This window comes from Hemicordylus capensis, chromosome 5 (genome assembly GCF_027244095.1).
Source record: "Hemicordylus capensis ecotype Gifberg chromosome 5, rHemCap1.1.pri, whole genome shotgun sequence".
Classification (NCBI taxonomy): Eukaryota; Metazoa; Chordata; class Lepidosauria; order Squamata; family Cordylidae; genus Hemicordylus; species Hemicordylus capensis.
In genome coordinates this window covers 204302093-204326454 of record NC_069661.1, presented here as the reverse complement: position 1 = coordinate 204326454, position 24362 = coordinate 204302093, and the positions used below count along the sequence as shown (strand labels likewise).

Below are 24362 nucleotides of genomic sequence, written 5' to 3'. Positions count from 1 at the left end.
TTAACTGACCACTGTTACATTAACAGGAGTTTGCAGTTAGTGACTCTCATCCTCCTCCTCTCTGCCTTCATCATCATTTTGCACAGCATTTTTGGGTGTTCAATAACAGCTCTGTAAAGTAAATAAGTATAATTATTCCCATATATTGCAGCTGGAGCGCTGAGACTGAGAGGGAGTGACTTACATAGGAAGCTGTCTTATACAGAGTCAGACCATTGGTCCATCTAACTAAGAATTGTTTCCACTGACTGGCAGCAGTTCTTCAAGGTTTCAGGCAGGTGTCTTTCTTGGCTCTATCTAGAGATGCCCGGGATTGAACCTGGGACCTTCTGCCTGCTAAGCAGATGCTCTACCACTGAGCTACAGCCCCATCCCTAGGGTCACCTTGTGCATTCATGGCAGAGGCAGGATTTGAACTGGGGAAGTCTTGATTTGCAGCCCAGTTACTATGCTGTACCACCTCTCTAATAGTTTATTTTAGGTTGAGTCACAAATTATTTCGCTTCACAACATTTTTTGAAGACATCTATGGTCATGTTTCAGGTCAATAGTTTTTCCTTTTTGTTATTTGTTATTATTTAGTTTGTTAATGAGCTTTCTTCCTAATAGTTTTTCAAGAAGTGATTCTGATAATGCCTTTCAGTATGGGATATGCCATTTCAGAATGTTGCTTATTAATTCATTTTACTTAAGTACCGTATCTTTATCCTGCCATCAAGTCTTGCTAACAAAATAAAAAAGTGAAAGATATGCTGCAACAATAAAATAAAACCCTGAGTATATTAAAACAGCATAACCATTAAGAAACAACAACCCATAAACATCAACACAGCAAATAAGATCAGCAGCTCAGGAAGTTAGGTCTCATCCTTTGCAGAAGACTATCAGAGGGAAATTACTACACACCTCTTTGGGAAGGCAAGTTGGGAATTCCAGAGCTTTTGAACCACTATAGTAAAGGTCCTGCTTCTTACAGCAGATATTTACTTCCAAAAGCAAAGACTGTTGGAAAAGGCTGTACCCTCAAAGCTCAGCTACCTAGAGGCTTATATAGGAAGGGGTGGTCTTGAAGGTATGTGGGACCCAGGATAAGCAGCAACACCTTGAACTGAGCCTGGAAGGAAACTTTCAACCAATGTAATTGTAAACTTTCTGTGTTTTCACTTCTCAATAGGAGGTGGGTGGGCTGCATTTTGAACCTGTAGCTTCTAGTTTGCCTTGTAAAGTGCATTACAGTAGTCCTTATTTCTGCTGGCTAAGGAAGCTGGATTAGCATGGCAAGATCTCTCTTCTCCAAGGAGGATTGGCGCCTACACAATTTAATGCAGTCAGTGAAAGGTTCCCCTGGCCACATCTGCCACCTGTTTTTCCAGGAGCATTCCCAAGTTTCACATTGGTTCACATGGAAGAAACCTACTCGATCTGTCCCAGGCAAGCTAAATACCTCTGATGTATCACAGAATTGAGAGAGCGAGATATTTTCGAACTGTGCATTCTAGTCAGTGACATTCATATTATAAATGTTTTTAATGTTATGTGAGAAAGAGTTTAAATGTGACACGTGCAAAAATAAAGCATTGAAAATAGCCATGCTGGTGTGACATGTTACAGTTTTATATCAGTACACACTTGATACTGTGGTACTATAGTATTTGTAGATAAAATATACAAAATGGAAATAGATGACTTCCCTGCTTCAGTGCTCAGATTATGGATTGATTTGTAGGCTGCTGCTTAATAAATCCACAGGCCCACTCTGACTCTCCTGAGTTTAGCCATATCACCCTGCCCCCCATAACCTCCTAACAGCAGTATCCCACTGAGCTGGAGCAAAAAGGAAGAGGTCTGTCCTCTGGCCCTTAATTTGAGCACTGGATCTATTTCACCACATGTTATGGTTGAAAAAAGGAACTTGGCAAAGGACCAGCTGTTTGACAGTGGCTATCTGCAGTGAGGTACAACCTAGTAGTTGCTCTTCCGGAGCAGAGCATACATACATAATAGGATACTTTGTGTATATATACACACCTCTCTTTTAACAATCTGTGCCTTGTCACCACATTCATAATATTTTAAGCTTTCATTTTAAAATAGACTTCAAACCATGATTTTCTGGGCAAAACCAAGTATTGCACATGCCCCACACTCCCCCATATATATCCATCTCCTTTGTACTACTTTGTTTGATTACCACAGTAAAATGATAGATACAATTTCCTCTTTTTCCTGAAAAAATTGGAAGAAGGGATATGGTATCTAAGCTGATACTTCTTGAAATGTTTGTTCTAGATAGAAATAAATGGCTACATTTCCTAGCTAAATTAAAACTGTTTTACACTTCTCTCTCTCTCTCTCTCTCTCTCTCTCTCTCTCTCTCTTGAACTGAAGATGTGAATTGATATTGTGATTTGTCTTTCATTAAGGCTACTATCAATCAGTTAAGAGCTGAACTTGCCAAAGGACCACAAGAGGTTGCTGTGTATGTGCAGGAGCTTCAGAAACTTCAAACTTCAGTTAACGAATTAACACAGAAAAATCAGGTAAGATATTGTATTGACATTAAGTTGAGAATGTCCACTGACACCAAAACTCCCACTTTGCAAGTGCTTAGCTAATGCTAATCAACAGTTGATGCATCTGTATTGTGCTGAGTTGTAGGAGAAAACGATCTGTAGTTCAGGTATGTTTAGACCAGGGTTGCACAACTTTGGCTCTCCAGCTGTTTTTGGACTATAACTCCGATCATTCCCAGCCACAATCCCCAATAGTCAGGGATTATGGAAGTTATATTCTAACATCTACAGGAGGAGACTAAAGTAGTACATCCCTGGTCTAGACTATTTCAGTGGTTTTGGTGTGCATGAGAGGCTTGCGTTTGACTTCAGGAGGGATAAAAGATAGAAAGACAGTTACAACAGACTTCCTGCAAGAACCTTGGGTGTGTGTGGAGAATGTCACCAGCCTCATAGCAAGGGAGAGTTCGTAGAGTTGCCATTTATGAGAAGCAAAGTGTCTGTGTGGGGGCTGTACTCACAGGGGACTGTACTGTGCTTGGGACACCTCTTTCCTTGGCTTTGACAGTTGCTCAAACAGCAGGGTCCATATGACATTCCCGAATGGAGGTGCCATTTCTCACAAATAGTGCTATCACATGAGTGATAGCAACATTGCTATCGCAATGAGCCCCCAGTTGTGGGGCCTTGTGGCAGTCTCCACACATTTCTAAGGCACTTATGTGGAAACTAGTGTATATGTGAATACATGGTATTCACTGCATGATGTGTATCTGTTTTAGGCTGAATTATATAGGTTAATTGTTGCATATCTTAACTACGGAGGGGTTTGTGTTCATCCCATCATAAACATATTGCACCTTCATATCAATCCATATTATTGATATGATCGATACTACTGTTCACACAGTATAGTGGTACAATCTCATCTTGTGTAGTCGCAGTATTCTGGCTCATCTTAAGTAACAGGAGTCATGATATTTTACCTTGATGATTGTTGCTTCTTATCCTATAGACGCACTTGCTGGTATTTGTGCAACTGCTTTGGGACTCTCCCAAGTGGGATTGCACACTACCCCCCACCAGCATGCTTGATCTACATCTAGGCTCTCCTGAGATCATGAGTACAGCGAGGCAAGTTAGAAACAACCTCCAGTACAAAGTTGTTTTCTGCATATCCAGTTCATTAGAACTATAGTTTCTTTGATGCGGTCCTCATGCTTCACACCAATAGATTGTGTGCACATGCAGAGATCCATTCAGAAACTTTCCCTGGCTTTCTTTGCTTGTCTGTTTTGGCGGGAGCCCTGCCCCACTTCTCTGATGAAATAGCATGCTACTGCCCATTTCTCCTCAGTTTTTCTTTGTCTGCCAAGCTGTATACTTCGACAAACCACTTCAGTGATTATTCTTCAGCTTTCCTCTTTAAAAAACCCAACAAAAAAACCATTATCTTCTCATTTATTCTTTCTTGCTGTTTTCTGTTTAGTTTTCCCAACTCACTTGCTTGGTGTTTTCTCTGCACCCCCCTTTCCCCTATTCTCCCCATCCACCTTCCTTTTTTCTCTCATTGGGGATGGAGGGTATTTGCAATCAGGCCAGCGTATGGGGAACAGGGTCATTCTTAAAAAGTGCACTAAATGTGGTGCCAAACTACCAACCTCTGGCCACAGTTGCTGTCTTTTGTTTGTCTAAGGGAGACTCATGTTGTTGAGATGCGCCCCTCCATTGCTTAAAGTTCACTTGTCAAGAAAGAAGAAACACAGCTTCCTGATTACAGTCTTCTCTTTGGGGGGGAAAAGCCCTAAGATCCCTGCAGGCTGCCTCTAAAATGAGCTTGTACTCAAAGCAACCTTTGGAAGCACCCACAAACCTGATCTTGGAAGAAGCGATCATAGGTGCTACCAGTGCCCAGACCTGAAGTTCAAAGTCAGTTCCCACCTTGGGACTGACATCGGTACCAAAACTCATACCCAGACTCCAATCCTGCCCATCTAAAGCCCGATTGGGCTCTTGGTTGCAGTTGAGGAAACATGAGCCACTCCCCACATATGACCAGCAAAAGCAATCCTGACTCTTACGATTATTTTGAGGAAGTAGACTCCAAAGATAGCTCTCAGGACCAATCCAACTACCTCAAAGAAATATAACACAGAGATCGCTATTGAAATTGGCCACATGAGCGAGTTTACTACATTATGGAGGATTGCCATAGCTGATCAGACTACAGCTATCAACATGAAGACAGTGACGATCAATACCAAGAACATGGGGATGCTCTTATACACACAGAGAAGATTGGGATAGGTACTTTGATTGCTACTTCTGTTCCAGATCCAGATTGCCATCAGTGTTCCCTCTAATTTTTATAATCAGTGAGCGGAAAGAGTTTTGTCCTGGGTGGCAGCCATCAAGTCAGTGTGCGCATAGAACTCTCACTCACACAAGTTAATGAGTATCACGCCGCACAAAGGTAAAAATATTTTAAACCTCCTCCCCCCCCCCTTGGGGGTACCGCCAGCGTGGGGAGCTGCCACCGCCACCAAACACAGTTTATCTTCCACTGCCTAAAGACTGCAAAATGCGTTGCATTCCACTTTGCCAACTCACAGGCCAAGCCCACCCTCACCCTCACCCTCATACCGCTGGATAGCTCGAGGTCTAAACCTACCCACTCATTCCTCCAAAGCCTCTGGATGGTGGGACAGCCTTGAATGATCACAGAAGCATTTCTTACCCTGCCCAGTACTCAAGATGTCATCCTGACACTAAGGCTGCAATATTTAGTCAGTTAACCAATTAGATCAAATCAGATGTTTCAATTCATTAAAACAAGATACCCTAAGTGATCAGCAGATCTTAGTGTTTTTTTTAATTATGCTTATAAAAACCAGCTGGTAAGTATCATTTAATCAAGTGACAGCTGTTCTTAACAGCTGATTGTGCTTTTTCTGATTATGTGAATGTCATGCTGTGTATTCCCTGGAGAGAAAAGCCAAGTGTGGAGCCAAAGTAGAGCAATGTTGGAATTTGCAAAACTGCCACATGTTGATGGGTGGGTTTTTGTTTTTTTTAAAAAATAAATGGATCTAAGACTCACATGCTAGTTTTATTCATCGTAAATGCACAAAAGAAAACAGGGTCTTACCTTTCAGAATTTTCCTGCAGAGTCTGTGCAAAGGCTGCTAATTTGTGGCTATCATGGCTATTTTTTTTAACCTTTTTACTGGGGTGGGGGAGCCTCCACCTCCTATTCTCCTCTTACTGCTCCATCTGCAGCCACTGGGGTGGGGGTCACCGCCGCCTCTGCCTTCCATCCTCCTCTCTCCTGCCCCCAGGTCCCAGCTGTGGTGTGTTTGGGCTCTGTCTGGAGAACTTCTGGGGGGTGGGGAGCCACCACCACCTCCTGTCATCCTCTGGCTGCTCCATCCACATCTGGAACTGGAGGAGGAGAAGGCCCGGCTGGCGGGTGGGGGGAGAGGGGAGGAGGAGGTGGTGGCGGTGACCCAGCCGGGCGGGGGGGAAGCGTGGCAGAGACTGCATGCCTGCCAGAAACTGCTGCATGGGGGCCTGGAAGTTAGTGTGCACACCTTAGAGGGAACCGTGATTCATATGACCTACTTCTACAGAGGACATCCATCACCTTTGCAGAGCAGCCTCCATCAGTTTCAGTCCCCATATCACTACTTGAGATCGTGATCTAGAACCCATCAACAAAGCCCACTTCATCATAGGCAACCAAAAGGACAGGAGCTGCTGAAATGGAAAGGAATGGAACCACCAGCATTGGAACCAGTGGCGCCTAAACCAGCCACTCCAATCTCCCCATGCACCGAGCCCATCAACCAGTACCCAGCCTCCACCATCAATACTGACACTCATAATAGAGGAGGAATATTCCTCTGCTCGTTTGGGCACAGAAGACATCACTGACAGTAAGGCACACTCAGTCCTGGTTTCCTCCACGTCCCTATTTGAAGCAATTTGGAGACACCACATCTCATTTTCCTTTGGAGGATTTGAAGGTCTATTCAGACTACTACTTGGGCTACAAATCCAACACACAGAAGCCAGCCACTGAACCCCTATTTGGACTCATAAATTCAGAGAACTCTGCCTCTCTTGCTCTGCTGATGAATCCAGCCCTAAAGGATATCATAAAGCACTGTTACGATGCCTACTTATGCCTACTTCTGATGCATAGAACATCTTTACAGAACTCAGCCTAACGGATGCCTATTTCTTCAGAACCATCAGATCTCAAATTCAGTTGTGGTAGAAGCTGCCCAATTACATAACAGAAATTAGGCATTAACAGCATCTGTTGATAGAGTGGGTAAGAAGCTGGATGCTTTCAGCAGATACCAACTGCTTTCCTACATCCAAAGATCTCCAGTTATCATGCATATATGGGAAGATCTCTTCTCCCACAGGAAATGGTTATAATACTGTTTCTGGAACTACTACCTGCTGACAAGAGAGGCAGCCATGGTCTTCTAAAGGGAAGCCTGTCACCTAGCAAAGCAACAGCTGCAAGCTTCCCGGGGCCAGATCCTTGGCTGCCTCTAAGAAGGCATGCCTGGTTGAGATCTCCAGGCCTGGCCCAGGAAGTGTGCTCTAGAATAGATTTTTATGGAGAAGCTTTCTTTGGCAGTAAGTACTGATGGTCATCTGTGCCCTCACACACCCAGCTGACCTCCCCATGGTGGTCTACAGCTCAAAGCTTCAGCAGACTCCAAACTGAGGAGAAACGTGCAGTGGTGTGTGATCTTGTCAGAGAACGGGCGGGGCTCCCTCCAAAATAAATGAGAAAAAGCTGGGGAAAGTTCATGAATGGGTCTCTGTGCATGCGCACAGCCCACTGATGTGAAGGCACAGGTGACCACTGGAATAATCAAAGTTACAAGTAAGTAACCTTTCAATATCTGTGCTATATTCAGATCAAAATATAGCTTCCTTCTGAACTGTCATATATGTAATAACATTTTCTAACATCCTGGATTCAACAGATTTGATGCTATATAATTACTTTCATCTTGTAAAATAAAAACATATGGCGTTAGACTTTTGCAGTTCATTTCTTGCTCCATTATAAGCCACTGCTAGCTGTGCTCACTTCTGGTGAAGACCACTTTGAAATATTTATATATATTGGCAAAAGAAACTTGTTGATTCATGGGAAGCAACAAGCAATAATGGCCAGTTGCCACTGGGTTGTCTGGTGGCTACTCAGGGTCGGGCCATCTCCGTTACTGCCCTGAGGCTTTGGAATGCGCTCCTTGCTGAAACAAGAGCCTCTCTATCTCTGACAAAAAGGCAGTTAAGACACATTTGTTCACCCAGGCTTTTAATTAGATGTATAGTGTTTAATAGTTTTTTTTTAAACATTGTTAGATTTTAAATTATTTTAATGTGTTAACATTTTAATTTTGTTTTAATTTTGTATTATTTTATTGTAAACCACCCAGAGACCCAAGACTTGGGTGGTATACTAATGTGTTAAATAAATAAGTGAGTAAGAGGTTAGAAATTGTCACTGTGCACACTCTAGTAGATATTGCCATTACACATACAATGATTCAAAACAATGGCTTTAATTAAAGTGTTGTTTTTAACTTGTAATACAAGTTCTAGTACTTTCTGCCTACTTTCCTTTCACTATCCCTACAACTGGACTAAACTACAATTTAACTTAAATTAATCTGATATTGTAGAGCCTGGTAGAGAAGTTGAAAAAGAAGACATTGGATTACACTCAGTTAGAAGAAAGACAAAATGAAGAATCACTTAGTAAAAAGAATCTGCAAGCAACCCTTAATCAAAAGGACTTGGACTGTCAGCAGCTTCAGGCAAGGCTGTCTGCATCTGAGGACTCCTTACAGAGGTTACAGAAAGAATTGGGTGAAAGGGGAGAAGCAAGTCAGAAACTTAAGGAGGAATTGTCAGAAGCTGAGGCCAAGTACCAGCATCTAAAGGCAGAGTTCAAGCAGCTACAGCAACAAAGAGAGGAAAAAGAACAGCATTCCCTGCAACTTCAAAATGAGCTCAATCAGGTGAGAGAAACATTTAGCATACACAAGGATTGTATTTTTATTTTATGAACAGGAACTCCTATTGTCATATGAAAAGTTAATGAACTGTTGGGCAATTCCAAGGGTAATGGAATCAGGCATATTAACACGGTTTCAATGACTGTAGCCATAAGCAAATTTTCAAGTTGATACTATATATAGCTACTGGCAAGATAACATCTCCTACTATAAGAGCTTATTTTTTTTACAAAACTCTTAAATATTATGGATAGTGTCTGAAATGTGCAAAATATTTGGACATTGTTTCTGATTTTGTTACTAACTTATTTTGCACATTTCAAATACTATAATGTGTAAGGGTTTTGTAAAAATGTGACCTTACAGTAAGAGAATGTTCTCTTGCTAGTGGGTATATACAATATCAATTTGAAATTTTGCTTATGGCTACAATCATTGAAACAGTAGTATCATGATTGATTCCATTACCGTTGGAATTGTCTAGTTGAGAGGGTGAAGGGAAGGGGGACAATCAGATGTGCAGTTCACCACTTAGCTACTCACACCAGGTGAATGGCAAATTTTTACTCTGCTCCTATGGTTTCTTCTCCTTGTACAGTTGCTTTTAAGATAACTACCTTGGTTTTATAATCAACAGCCTGTAGTACACTTATGCTTATGCTTTGGCTGTTCTAATTCTACACACCTCTTATGGCTTGATGGCAATTTGTTGATTCTGTAAGTGCCATGTACATGAATGGTATTATATAAAGAATAGTGGTAGTAATATTGTTGTTTGGGATATGTCAAAACTGAAGATTCTATTATCCTGCTTAGAATTCTGACTGGAGATCTTGTAGTTGTCTTCCTAGCAACCAAGAGTGAAAGTTCTAGAATCTCATTGAACTGATGAAAGTTGAGTTGGGAATTGGTTTCTTGGTCATAGGGTCTGCTGCAAGTTTATAGATTTGAGGGAAGGGATTTTCTGTGGGTGAAATATTGGATTGATTAAAATATTTTGAGAAAAGCATTCACAGCTCACTGGAGTTCCTCTGTGATACCATCACAAAGGGATTCATCCCACCCAGACTGAAGTTTTATTATGGAGTCTCTTAATATCCATGTAAATGACAAGAAATTCCAACAATTTTTTAAAAAATATATCCAATCTATAATTCCTCCTAATCCTAATCCTGACTGCTAAACCAAATAGAAAGGTCTTCCAGGAGATACTTGGGTTTCAATAGGGCTCCAAGGGAAGGCCCTGAGAAGACCGCTCTAGTTGTTCATCAACATGCAGATAATACAGTCAAGATGATGCTGCAGGTCTATTTTAAAGATGTGATGGAATAGGGGTGGGGGAGTTGTCCCATGGTTTTGGAACCAATCTCTTATGCTGGTTTTTTTTTTTTTTTTAGTTTATAACTTTTAGCTCCTTTTTAATTATGTAAAGTGCTTCTATACTTCTTAGCGCATTCATCATTTATAGAACTTCTACAAACCCAGCACTTTAAAAACTATGAGAAAGACAGTATATAGATTTTGAAGCACTACTGTAATGTGCTTGCAGAGTCTGGCCACTGTTAATAGGTGGGTTATCTGATTCTGTATATCATGTGCCATTTTATCAGAACTATCTCAAATAGGTTTTTGGGGCCCAGATTCTGCAAAGCCCTGTTCTGATCTGGGAATGTTTCAGACATCCACTGATTTGTGTCTTGCTTTGTGAACAAAGCCTAATCGCTGACAAACATGCTGTCTCAACTGTTTCTATTAGAAGAGACATAGAGAGGATGTCTGTTCCAGTGGCTTGTCTGCTTGCCTGGGACTTAAGAGAGGTTGGTTTGCTTTTCTGGCTCTTAGAGACATTTCCTATAGGATCATTTTCAGGTCATGATATCTTCACTGATTTAGTGATGCAGTTGATGAATACATTATGGTATGAGGTGCTTGTTGATTTTAATATTGGGGGCTGTTTCGGTCATTTTATGTACTTGTGCAGTTCACATGGACACATACAAACTGTATATGTTTGAAGGAAAACATAGCTTCTGCTCTGTGTGGCTTTAACTTGGTGCAGGCAAAGACCATACAATTGCTGCTGCTTATAAATTTAGAATATCCAAAAGTGAACAAGGGAAGTAAAAGCAGAATTCGGGACTTATTCCATTCTTTAGCAGAGATTCACAATTGGGAGAAGCGGTGGGGGATGGGACTAGATTCAGTTCCCACACTTGCTGAGCAAACGTTCAGCCTTGTCACATCTGACAGCAGTGACTAGCTGATTTGGCTGCATGTACAGTTCTCCCCAGTGATGCAAACCATACATACAGTAACCAGTGCTAGATATGTGGATGCAGTTTGTATGTGATGAGAGTGTACTAAAAGCTCCAGTATTCCATTGTTGGGAGTCAAACATTTTTAGGAGAAAAATGAAACGAGTCTTTCCCCCCAGTTGCACAATAAACTTCTGGAGACAGAGCGTCAACTTGGGGAAGCACACGGCCGACTAAAAGAGCAGAGACAACTGTCTAGTGAAAAGCTGATGGACAAGGAACAGCAGGTGGCTGACCTTCAGTTAAAACTTTCACGTGCTGAGGAGCAGGTAGGAATTATATGCAAGGTCTAATTCTGCTTGCATGTAATTTATGTTCTGTGGTTTGTAATTGGAATATCCTTTTCATGTTGGAATTCAAAAGTATAGTCCAGGTACTCATTAAAAGTGCAGTTTGCTTTAACCAATGTATATGGAGATGATGTTGACATCTGCTGACTGCTTACAGCTTGAAGGAAATAAGTATATAACTGGTCTGAAGAACAAATTGTTGCTCTTCAGTACCAGAAAAACAGTCATGGTGGTTACAAATGGAGCTTTTGCTACAAAAAGACACAGAGCTTCCTCATAAGGTCTTGTGAGGTTACCTGTCTGGAATGATGAAATGGGCCATCACTATGCTTTTTCTTGAACTTAGATTAGTAGCTCATCTTGCAAGCTGTCAACAATATCTCCCCTGTGCTCCCCTTCTAGTACTTTTTTGGAACTTTCAGTATTCTTCAGTTGTAACTAACCTTGGGAGAGGGTCAGAATGGTTCGTCCTAGCTAAAGAATGGTGCCTTCCAAAAATCCTTTATTCTGTTCCCTCTCCTCCCATTCTACTCTGAAGATGCTTCTACTCCAGAGCAAGCATTCATATGGATGTAGAAGTTATACCCTGTGTCTCATATTTATATACTTTTGTTTATAGTTTGGCCTCTGGTATGAAAAAGCCCTTCAGTCATGAGATGTTGATTCTTCTCTTTGTCTAACATAAATACATGACTTCTAAATTAATTTAAAAGGTCTTTATTGTAATACTTAATCTTCAGTATTAGTGTAAATGATAAACACTATTAAACCTCTGAATTGTGCTTATCAGTTTTCAGTCAACAGTCTGTGACTATTTTTCTAAGCTAAAGGAGAAAGCAGCAAACGCAACTGAATTGCAACATCAGTTAGATAAAATGAAACAACAGCACCAAGAGCAACAGAATCTTCAGCAAAGCACAACAGCAAAGTTACGAGAAGCCCAGGTGAGAGAACTTGTGCAACAGGAAACATATATTGTCAGTGTGTACCACAGGTAGTGTTAACTTGAGTTGATATGTCAGCTATGCCCACTACTGGGAGACAAGGATCTGGCCACTTTTAAGTCATGTTTTGGTGACTTCTGAGAATCGTAGATTACTGTAATGCAGTTTGTGATGCTAACAGTGAAGACAGGCTAGAAACTTCAACTGGTTCAGAATTTGATGCTGTTTTGCTGATGGGTATAAGCCATTGGGAACATATAAAATCTGTTTTGAAACATCTTCATTGATCACCAGTTTTTCCATGGTCAGTTGAAGTGGTGGGTCTACCTTTAAAGCAGTCTGGGTCCAGAGCATTTAAGCAAGTGCCTTCAACCATATGTGCCCCAGCCCAGGCACTAAAATCTGCTAATGAGGCCCTGTTCTGGGTACCATCTAATATAGATTTGGGCTGTCCTCAACAAGGAGTCAGGGTTTTTCTGTGGTGAGCTCTGTTTTGGGGAACTTCTGCCCCATTAAGGTTGGAAAAGCATGTACATTTTCAGGAAACTGTATGCCTTCCAAACCTCAAAGGGCAGAAGTTCTGGAAAATGGGATCTACTGCAGAACAAGCCCTGCTCCTTGCTGAGGGAAGCTTAGCATTAATAAAAGACGGTCTGTGGAGCAGAGCCCCATTGACAGAGCTTAATGCCTGAGCTGGAACTAATATGGGGGAAGGCATTCCCTGAGATGTTCTGGACCCTGACTGATTGGGGAGTGAGAATGTACCATTTGTGGAGATTAGATTAAGCAAGTTATTCTTGCTGTTTTCTGTGTGTTCACCTCATACACTGTTTTGACTGTCCTGGTGTGGTTGCTGTTTGGTTAGGCTCCTTGCCTATTTGGTTCTTCTATTTATTTTCAGAATTGAATTATTTTAATTTGTTTTCATCATAAACTGCCCCGAGAGCTGCCCTGATGGCTAAAAGGGAACCTCTTCACTTAGTAAGTAAATAAATTGTTTGAGATATTGTTTTCTTCCTGCCCCCAGAATGATTTGGAGCAAGTACTACGTCAGATTGGTGATAAGGATCAAAAAATCCAAAATCTTGAAGCTCTGCTGCAGAAGAGCAAGGAGAATATCTCCTTGCTGGAAAAAGAGAGAGAGGACTTGTATGCCAAAATTCAAGCTGGTGAAGGAGAAACAGCCGTTCTTAACCAGCTGCAGGAAAAGAACCACACTTTGCAGGAGCAGGTAAGAAGTTTAAAAAAAACACAAAAACCCAACCACCTGCATTTTTTCAAATATTTTGGTTCATTATAGCGCATTATAACAGAGATGTTGATACTCTGCTTGATCCACATAGTCTGTGCTGACTGAAATGCAAAATGTATAGGAAATGTGTTATTTGGATGTCTTGAATATCAAAGCTTTTGTTTCTGCCTTGTTTTGCTACTTGGCTAGTTTGGAACATGTTTTTAAAAAACATGTTCCAAACCACCAGTGAGTACAATAACAACATGTTGGTAGTTCTTCACGAATGGTGCCATGATGCCTGTGTAATCATGCAATGTAGGTGGAATTTGTTGCCAGAATATCAAGGATAAATCTCTCCTTCCTATTGCTATACACGGCCCCACACTATATCTCCTTGTAGAATACAATAACTTGTTGCATTTTTTTGTCAATGTGAACAAAATTACATGAAAAAATTTCCCCTTTGCTATTCATAAATTTATGACACATACCAAATAAAATAAAACGGGAAATAAGAATTTACAATGTGCCATTGAACTGAGTGCACACTTAAAAAAACGTTTATAGTAATAGATTTAATAATATCAATTCTAAAATTTTGTGGCCAGCATATAGAGAGGTGTTCTCAGTCATCGGTGTGTTTATGAAGCTGCTTGGCAGAAATGCTCTCAGCTATGTACTGTGTAGTCCCTTTCATATGATATTTGGATCCCCTATTTTTTGGAGTTTTTCTAATGTATGTATAAGATAAATAGAATTGTTTGTAATGGACTGTAGCGTAGTATATAGTAGTAGATATGCTTATCTTCTGTGAAACAGATCTATAGTCAGTGCTGATCCTCTAATATAAACAAGATATTTTAATTGTGCATGCTTTTTTCTTTTAATTGCCTTTTTGTTTTGCTTGTAGGTAACTCAGCTGACAGAAAAATTGAAAAACCAGTCAGAAAGTCATAAACAGGCGCTAGAGAATTTGCATGAGCAGGTGCAGGAGCAGAAAGCACATTTGAGAGCCTCTCAAGATCGTGTTCTTTCCTTAGAAGCGACTATAAATGAACTAAATAGTCAGCTAAGTGAAAGCAAAGAGAAAGTAATGCAACTTGATTTGCAGGTAATTGAACTTTGTGCTTCAAGTTAATAGAAATATGTGTGTGTGTGTTGGTAAGGTTATATTGGTTTTCAATTTATTTCAGTAAACTTGGTTTGCAAAGTGCACCCAGATGTTCCAGGGCAACAGTTGTTTGCATGCACAGAGCTCTCCGATGTGGTAGTGTGTTGCACAACTGTGGTACTACCACATGGCCAGTAGTTGTGAATGCTCTTTACAGGTTCTGCTGGACCTCTCAACAGCTTTTGAGAACTATCAGCCATAGTATCTTTCTGAGCTGCTTACTCTGGTGGGGCTGGGGCACTGTGTTGCACTGGTTTTGCTTCTGCCTGGAGGCCAGGACCCAGACAGTGGTGCTGGGGGACTTCTGTTCAGTCTCATAGCCTTTGGCGTGAGGGGACCCTTAGTGTTTTATCTTGTCCCCCAGGCTGTTTAGTAGGGTTGTGCTTTCGAGCATCTGAAGCTGAATAATAAGCACCGGCCCTTCAGAACCTCACAGAGGCGGTTGCTCTGAGCATAGCCTCTCTGTGCTTACTTCAGAGTGTGTGTCTATGTAGTTGGGGTGTTGTGACTTTTACTGAAAGTAGACCCCCCAAACTGCCCCAGCAACACTTCGGAAGGCATGCAGGGAGCACCCAGAGGTGTGTGTGTGGGGGGAACACTTAGAGGTGTAGTCCTTTCATGCACTTTCCCCATAGAGATCTATGGGGAAAGGGCCACACTTACCAGCATTCTCCTGCACCTCACATTACTCCCTGCAAACGTTCCCAGGACTCTGCTTTCAGTAAAGGAACTCTCTCCGCACCCGTCCAGAAGTGCTCAGTACTGTGTGGAGACGGCTGTGCCCACAGCAGCTGCCTCTGTGCAGTTCTTAAGTGGCAGTGCATATTATTTGGCTTTGGATGCTCCTCCTGCTATTTAGCTTCTAGATGAAATTGCTTGGAGAGGTCATCCAGAGGTTTGGACTGGGTTGTTACCTATATGCAAATAGCATTCAACCCTGCCTCTTTCTCCCACATCTGAATCTAGGGAAGCAGTGGAGGTTCTTAATTAGTGTCTTAGTTCAGTTTGCATTAGATGTGTGCTAACAAGCCAAGACTTAATCCAGATCAATAGGAAAACTTAAACCTTAGATCAATAGGAAAACTCATCCAAGATTATGTGCTGCATGTTCTGAATGGGGTTGTTCATGTGCCCCCTCAAAGACCAGGTTTACAGTCTGGGGGTCCTTCTGGATCTGGCTTTGCTCCTGAATGGCAGGTGTGTGGCTGTGACCAGGACTGCCTCTGCACAGCTTCAGCTGCACCCTTTCCTGTAGAAGGCAGATCTGACCTTTATCACTTCCATGCTTCACTTTTGTAATGAGCAATATTTTGCGCTGCCTCAGCAAAGAGTTCAAAAACTGCATCTGGTCTAGAATGATGTGGCCAAACTATTGTTGCGTGCTCAGTACAGTGATCATGTTTCTTCCCTGCTGTTTGATCCTCACTCAGTTCAATGTGCTGGTGATTAACTTTAAAGCCTTGTATAGTTGTGCCTAGGGTATCTTAAGGACCACTTCTCCCATAGCCTGCCCGCTTGTTAAGATTGTGAGCAGACACTATTCCATGAGCCACTATCCTTGGAAGTTTGCTTTGTGGTGACATTGGGCAGGAACCTTTCAGTAGCAATGCTCTGGTTGTGGAATTTTCTCTATCTAGATGTCTGACCCCTACATTCAGGCTGTTTGGGCTTAGCTGATTTGGGCTGTTTGACTCTCTCAGGGTGCAGCAGAGTGTCTCGTATTCCTTGCTAATTTTAGCATTAACAGCAATATCTCACTCCCTTCTCCTGGTTGACCCCAGTTTCCCCACTGCCTTGGTGCATTCCCATTACAGGCATCTGCAGTGGGGTCTAGAGGAAGGCTAACCATCCAGGGGAGCAGAGGGCTACTGATCATCCCATCCTGTCAGTCCCCAGGCCACCTCTCAAGGCAGTGCATCTCCATTGGCCACCTCCCCTTGAGATCTCAACTTGACCCTTCTTAAGGGCAACAGAGGTATAGCTGGCCCCCTGTGGTTCTCCTGTGGCCAGGTGTGGGCATTCCATGACCCTGTGTTGGATCACTCTGTGGGTCCTGCCACCCTCCCAGCTCTAAGGCGTCTCCTCTCTGCTTGTCTGTCCTGTGGGCTCCCCCTGTCTTGGCCAGTTGTTTTTTCTTCCAGTGTGCAGTTCAGTTCACAGTGTAGTAACTACTTCAGAGATGGTGATTTGTTTTTGAGGCTTTCCTCCCCCCCCCCCAAAGATCTGTCAAAACACTGACAAGTAGATGGATATGTGAGAAGCCAGTTTGGGTCTAAATTAGTTCATCCTACAGTCCAGTAAAACACACATTTTCATGAACGGGAAGGGCAGCTGAATTGGAACTCTGATTTAGAAAAACGTATGGGTATTGTTTCTATTATTATTAATTGTGCCTTTTTCCTAAATGGGTAGACAGTCTTGTTGCTCTGGTAGATTTTGGTCCAATGGTATCCTATGTAAGACTTAACCACTTGATATTAAATGGTTGCTGTACTCTATGAAAGGAAAACTTGCCTAAAGAAACTGCAATGAAGCTCTTGTTTAATTTTTCCCCAGGTAAAAGCAAAGACAGAATTGCTTCTCTCAGCAGAAGCAGCAAAAGCTGCTCAACGAGCAGACCTTCAGAATCATTTAGATACTGCCCAGAATGCATTACAAGATAAACAACAGGTGAGGGAAACAATGAAGCTGTATAGAATACCTTCATGCCTAAAAAGATTGCTCTGATTAGATTCAATCACTTAGGAGAAACTTTCTATATATCATCACCAAGAATGTATAACGACATGATGGCCTAATTATATTTTGCTTAAATTGCTAAAACAATACAGATGGGCCTCATTATCGCGGAGGTTCCATTCTCGCCTATAGCTTGAATATGGAAACTGTGAATAATGGAACTTTGAGCCAAAAAGGGCCAAAAATAAGGGGGCAGAGATAAGAAAAGTACCTTATTCTCTAGATCTACAGCAGTGCCCCCCCACTTTCTGAAAATGGTCAAGTATTCGCTGATATACGAATATTTGACCCTTTGCGGGGGGCGGCACTGCTGTATATATATACTAAAATAGCCACAAAATGGCTCTCTGCTGGAAAATGGCTGCTGGAAATGACATCTGAAGTAATTTTTCTGCCTGTGGGTAATGAAACAGAGTCTCTAAGACCCAATTGTGGGTACGCAAAACTGCAGATATGGAGTCCACAGATAATGAGGGTCACCTGTTATAGCTTATAACAACATAAAATGTATTTTTATTTAGCTTAAATAAAAAAGGACTTTCAACTTGTATCAAAACTGTGAAAAGTACACCAGAAGAAAACAGGTTAAACTGTACTGGGTCTATTCAAGCCTTTGGTTTTGCCCAAAATAGTTTTTTAGAACCTGGCCTATCTATCTGTCTATCTGTCTGGAATGGATTTTCATCAGTATGTGTTAGCTATTAACTGGGGGGAATAGGTGAGTTGCCTTTTCTTGTAGATGTGACATAGCTCATTTTCTTCAGTCATTTAAAGATCTGGTTTGTATGGGTTGTTCCATGAGTGAGTGGGGTATGGATGGGTCTCTTTCTTTCTTTTTTTAAATATTGAAGTTAGTAGCTTTGTAGTATCTTTCAATTACAGATCTACAATCCAGTATTTCTCAATAATTTCCATTACATTTTAATCTCTTGAAATGAACAAATGTATTGATATACATCTGGGGCTATTGTGATGACAATATATTCATTTCCACATGAATTATTAATCAGAAATCTTATTTTTAATATTAAATGTAAGTGCTGGAGAAACCACAGCTTTCTGTGTCTGATCTATATCTATATTTTAAAATTTGGGTACACATTTTGATGAACTGATTATATGTTGACAGTATAAAAGTGTTTGTGACATACCTCGATTTTCCTTTCTGTCTTTCTTTTAGCATTGAATAAGTTACCAAATCTGCTGTGGGTTTTCAAGTACACAATATATTTTTTTAAATGAAATGTGTATGGCAATTATAGGGTTGTCGATAAAAATAAATTTTAAGGCTGTTAAAATTACCCATTTCCATTTTTAATAATAGGAGCTAAATAAGGTCAGTACACAGTTGGATCAGGTTACTGCTAAGTTGCATGACAAACAAGAATACTGTACCCAGCTGGAAGCCAATCTTAAAGAGTACAAAGAAAAACATCTTCATTTAGAGCAGAAAACTGAAGAGCTGGAAGGTCAGAATAAGGTTTGTATTCAGGCATTTTCTTTCATTTGTGCACACTGTATATGTGATAGGTGTATTTTCAAGGTTGCCAAGATGAGGATGTAGTAAAAGTGTCCTAAAGCTAGCATCTAATCTTTTTTAAAAATGCTGCTTACAGTTTCCATCATTGTAACCCCCACCACCACCAGAAGGTACCTAAATTATAAGTTAAGGATTTTAACTCCTGTGTGTATGGTGGAATGCATGATCCCAAGGCCTACTCCTAAACCTACTTTTTAAACTAAAGATAGATTTATTATGGTGATTATTTAGAATACTTCTCTACCACTTTTCAGCAAAAGTTCGCAGAGCAATTTACATAGCAGAGAAATGGGGAGTGTGGGGGAATGGTTCCTATCCCAAGAAGCTCACACATTCTTGAAAGAAAATACACAGGAGAGAGAACAGCAACAGGCACTGGAAAATATGTTATGCTGGAATGAATGGGATTGTTGTTCTCCCTCTGCTAAATATATGAGAACCACCCCTTGAAAGGTGCCTCTTTGTCTGTTTACTTTGTACTGATCAAGGCAGTGATCAAACCGCCTTGGGATTGTTTTTAATGAAAGGCAGTATATAAATTTAACAATAAATAAATAATAAATGTTACACTTGCCTTAAGTCAGGGAATAGCTTTAGACTTCACTTATAATTTTAAAAGTATTTTTTTTTATTTTTAAAAAAGTGCTTTTAAACAAACAAAAACCAAACTTTTATTTTCTAACCTGTCCTAAGCCCTGGGAACAGGAACCAGTGCATATATAAATATCATCTTATCTGGTCCATAGTGGATCTTCTGTCCTCTTTAGATAGAGGACTCTGTGGAGGGTGCTGATTCCCTGAGGCATCAGATGCAAGCTACCTGCCTGCCCACTGGAGATACTGCTTTTTTGCATCCTGGGGAAGTCTTTTCTTACAGTAAATTCTCATTCTTATAATCAATCTAGCACACAACATTGAATGCTGGGCTCATCTGCACTTGTAGGCACATGTAGGGCTACACAGGGATGGTCTTCACCTTCCTCCATCTTCTTAAAAGTTACCAGTTTTCGGTGGTTACAGTTATACCCTTTTTTCAATTACTGTGTGTGTTGCTGATGGGGAGAGGGTTTCCTGCACTGCCATTTCTGGTCTGGGAAGGCAGGGAGCTCCTCCCTCTGGTGTGATCGAAGATTGACTCTTTGATCTATACCCATCTTCCTACTAGAAGGAGATGCTTTCCAACTGTAGATATTTCCCTGTGCCTACTTAGAATGGAAATTTACATTAAAGAAAAATTTCATTTTTTCTCATTGTGTTAGTTTATTTTTCAGTAATTGTTGGCTTTCTAAAATCTTCTTACAGAAACTTGAAGCTGACATTCTTGAAGTTATGGGAAGTAAAGAAAAAGCACTTCAAGAGCTACAGCAGCAAAGGCAGCAATGTACAGACTTAAGCCTCAAAGCTGCAGAACTGACTAAACAACTAGATGCAGAAAGAGAAATGTATGCTCAATTTACTACTTTTAAATTCTTATTCCAAATGTTGTTATAGTTTATCTGTAGACTTTGGTTACAGGCCACCCTTTTTCTTCCTGAAGTGGAGAAATGTCAAGGACTCAAATCACATTGAGCTGGAAAGGACACATCATACTTTTGTTCCTGTACAGCATTTTTACTGTCTCTGCAAAAATCCTGTTTCTCTGCTACTGCAGGACTGATTGTGTGCTTTGCTCATCTAACCAGAATCTGTTCTGGTGTCCCTGTCCTCTACTCTTGAGCCACTGGTCTCCCTATATTATGAAGTTGCTTAAACATCTATAAAGTAATAATCTTAATGGTGAATTGGTATCCTTCACAACATGGGCTTGTGTTTGCGCAGTAGTCCCCATGGAAGGATTACAAGCTCTTCACAGCACTCTGGTGCTCTGCCATTCATGTGCGGAGCGTGCTTGGTATCTTCAAAGGTAGAGTGCTTCCCAGCTCAGTTCCTTTCCAGCCGCCGTTGTGGACAGTTCGCTCAGATTCTTGTGCCTCGTTCTTGGTTCCTGAAAGGAAAATTACGGTTTGATTACTTGTATTTCTCTGACCTCCAACTTCCCCCCCTGACAACTCTGCCTTTCCCCTCATTTTCTCTGACCCCTGGCTGTTTTATTCTTTTATTGCTAATGGACTCCAAAAAGACTTTCAAATGCTGTTCAATTTGTCGCAGGGCTCTCCTTTCTTCCAACAGGTACAACCTGTGTTTACTCTGCCTTGGGGAAGACCATAACATCCACACTTGTAAAACATGCTTGTCCATTTCCAAGCAAACTTGGAAAAGTAGAGAATTATGTTTGAGCGCAGCTCTGTACGAGCAGTGACTGTTAACTCTGATGCCATGTTCGCCTATATCGCCAGCTCCGTTTATATTAACCATGTTGCAACCAAGCTTGACTCAGTTGACTTCCTCCTCCATTACTATGCAGGCTACTTTCAAAAAGCCTTGTGACATCTTGAAGGATGGATGCACACATAAACAAAAATATCGAGAAGAGGAATCTTCATCCCAAATGAAACATAGGAAGATTTCACTGTCAATGTGGTCAATGGCAACTCAGAAAATGTATGCCTCTCTGGCACCTTCACTGATGCCAACATGAATGTTGACTTTGACATTGATTACAAAGTTGAGCCGCCCTCGATACAGCCCAGTCAGCTATCGCTGATGTTGACCCCAAGTGCCTTTCAGACACCATTTCCATCAGTTGTCCAAGCTGTTCACTCACATTTGTTGTCTCTTCACCAGAGATCACCGAGAAGGCTTTGATGGCTCAGTCATCATCACTAGCATCAACTTCAGTGTTTATACTTACATCGACTTTGATGCCTCCACCACTGTCGGTTTCTGCTGGAGTTGGTCCTTCATCAACATCTGTGACTCTACTGGTCTCATCCGAAACCACTCTGCTCAAGCTGATGCCCACCATTCCTCAAAAAGAACTTCCCATCAGCACTGTCAATATCAAGGATATTGACTCCATTCTGGCCTCGCCAGTTACAACACCATCCAGCTCTAATTTCAAAGGTTTCTCACTCAGTGGTCTCGAGGTCAATGACGATAACAAGTCTTGTGCATTGGAGATTCCAAAGACTTCATCCGTCTCCCCATTGAGAATAACTCCTCATTCTTCTCCATATCATTTTCACACACCCCATGGAAGGAAAGGCTACATTTTCCTCTGCCTACCTACTCACCTTATCGCAGACAGCTGGACTATTGGATCTCTCCTGGAGTCCTGGAGACTAGGCTTATTTAAAGCTTCTACGTACATGCCCTCACCACCTCTACCATATGATTACAAAGAGTTCAGGCTCTGGAAACTTAAACTTGTCGGCCAGTATGTGAGAGTCCTTTATCCCAATCTACTCCTGATACTTCATTTAAATGTCCTCGTGCACCATTACTGCCAGCACAACCACCTGTGCTATGGCCTGTGGAACTGGTTACTCTTGGGATTCCCCTATTGGAATTCCTACCCCTTCTGAAGGTGCTGGAAGGACCACTCCTTTACTAGAACGACTGAATTCTGCTTATGACTACACCTCTTAATCCAGTGGTTCCCAAACTGGGAGCCTCCAGATGTTGGTGAACTACAGCTCCCACCTTCCCCAGCCACAATAAATTGTAGCTGGGGCTGATAGGAGTTGTAGTTCACCAACGTCTGGAGGCTCCCAGTTTGGGAACCAGTCTTCATCAGATTCGGACAGTGAATTCACACACACTGAGAACCCGTCCAATGCTTCACTGGATGATAATGTGCCAAATAATCCATCAAATTCTCCAGTGGAAGAGACCAAGTCGTATCAGATTCAAATAGTTGAGATGGTTAAAGTCCTCGACCTCTAACTTAAATACCCAGTCCAAGCTGTAATTGACCTGGTCTACGATTTTGTAGCCTCTACTTCCACCTCTCAACCTGCAGCGCTTCCCAAGCTTCCAGTACTAATAAATTGAGCAAAGTCAGCATGGGATGCTGCATTTATGGCAACATCAACTTCCAAAAGATTGGATAACTTTTATGGAGTCCAGGAAGATGACTGTTCATTCCTGTTCAAGCACCCTCCACCATACTCTAGTTGTGGACTGTGCAATGGGCAATAAATCTGGTCACGAGTGCTCCCACTGATAAAGGAGGTCGGAAGCTGGACTCTGTAAGGTGAAAGATCATCTCTTCATCCTCCCTATGAATGAAGATAGCAAACTTTCTCTGACCTCTGGCTTATATGATGTGTATGTCCAAATTCCACCAGTCAATTTGGAAGGGGTTTAAACATGATTTGCAGAGTGCATCTGAACCGATTCAAAGTAAGTTCAAGGAACTCCTCTGTAAATCAGTGGACATCACATGCAAAAATCTTAGTACAGTTAAAAATCTAATGGAGACTGAATCATGGACCTTAGTCAGTGCTAAGTGCTTAAGGTGACACGCTTGGCTGCATTTCTCTTCTCTCCTACCGGTCATGAGAGATAAAATAGAGGACCTCCCTTTTGATGAGGAGGGTTTGTTTAGCTCCCAAACAGATGAAACAATGGAGGGCATGGAAAAAATCAAGGTTTATAACTAGAAACTTTTCTTCTTCCACAACTTCTCAGACAAACTCTCAATGGATTAAGAGATATGACAATCCCAGATACCTGGACAGCCGATCTGAGTGAAGGGATGACAGGAAGTCCTTCCAGTTTTCTAAGAAATGCTCTTTCCTTCAGAAAAAAGAGCAGCAGCAAAAAAGCAAGCACCACAACCAGCCCAAACAGAACCTTAGACTTCCTGGTCCCCCTTTCAATTGGGACTTCTGCACCAATAAGACTTGCACCCTTCCTTCCACCTTGGCATCTTATCACATCTGACCCCTGGGTGCTAAATATAATCTCCACTGGCTACGCCATAGAATTTCATACAAGTCCCCACTTCCTAGGGTTGCAGCATATGCCCATGACTTGTACTTTGCTAGCAGAAGTTCAGGAACTGTAGACCAAAGGGGCAATAGAACCTGTTTCAAAAGAGAACCGGTGAGTAGGGTACTATTCCAGGTAGTTTCAAGTACTCAAAAGAGATGGTGGTCTCCGACCAGTTCTAGATCTACATTTCCTCAACAAATTCATCCAAACCAGGAAGTTCCAGATGCTCACTCTCCAACAGCGGCTCCCTTTCCTAGCGCAGGAAGAGTGGCTTTCCACTCAAAGATGCCTACTTCCACATAGTAATTCAGCCAATGCACGGGAAGTATCTCTGGTTCATAGTGGGGGACCAAGTCTACCAGCATGCAGTCCTCCCATTTGATTTCTCCATGGTGCCTTACATCTTTACATAGTGTGCGAGTGCTATCATCGCCCACTTTCCATTCTTGGATGACTAGCTGATTACCTCTCCAGACAAAGCTTGCTCATCAATCACACCCTGATGATGCTCATGCTCTTGGAGAGCCTGGGCATCCAGGTGAACTTCAAAAAGTGTGTCCTGGTTCCTCAGAAATCTCTAATGTACACAGGCTCCATATTGGACATGAGTGTGAAACAGTCTTTTCTGCCAGTGGAAAGACTGGTTTCATTCCTGCATATGATCCCATCTCTCCAGTCCAGATCCACC

General features: G+C 41.7%; 1 protein-coding gene and 1 non-coding gene across 12 annotated transcripts in view; one reads left to right on the top strand and one right to left on the bottom strand.

Annotated features, from left to right (window-relative positions):
* EEA1 (early endosome antigen 1) overlaps positions 1 to 24362 on the top strand; it is an 81207-nt gene that overhangs the window by 32212 nt on the left and 24633 nt on the right. For all 11 annotated transcript variants that reach the window (XM_053252968.1, XM_053252972.1, XM_053252969.1 and 8 more), the window contains 9 exons: positions 2424 to 2540; positions 8228 to 8566; positions 10998 to 11147; positions 11993 to 12112; positions 13140 to 13343; positions 14257 to 14457; positions 17074 to 17187; positions 18581 to 18736; positions 20099 to 20238. In XM_053252968.1, coding sequence (XP_053108943.1) covers positions 2424 to 2540; positions 8228 to 8566; positions 10998 to 11147; positions 11993 to 12112; positions 13140 to 13343; positions 14257 to 14457; positions 17074 to 17187; positions 18581 to 18736; positions 20099 to 20238 — 1541 coding nt within the window. The remainder of the gene's footprint in view (positions 1 to 2423; positions 2541 to 8227; positions 8567 to 10997; positions 11148 to 11992; positions 12113 to 13139; positions 13344 to 14256; positions 14458 to 17073; positions 17188 to 18580; positions 18737 to 20098; positions 20239 to 24362) is intronic.
* TRNAA-AGC (transfer RNA alanine (anticodon AGC)) lies at positions 299 to 370 on the bottom strand. The gene has a single exon. It is a non-coding gene; the product is annotated as a tRNA-Ala (tRNA).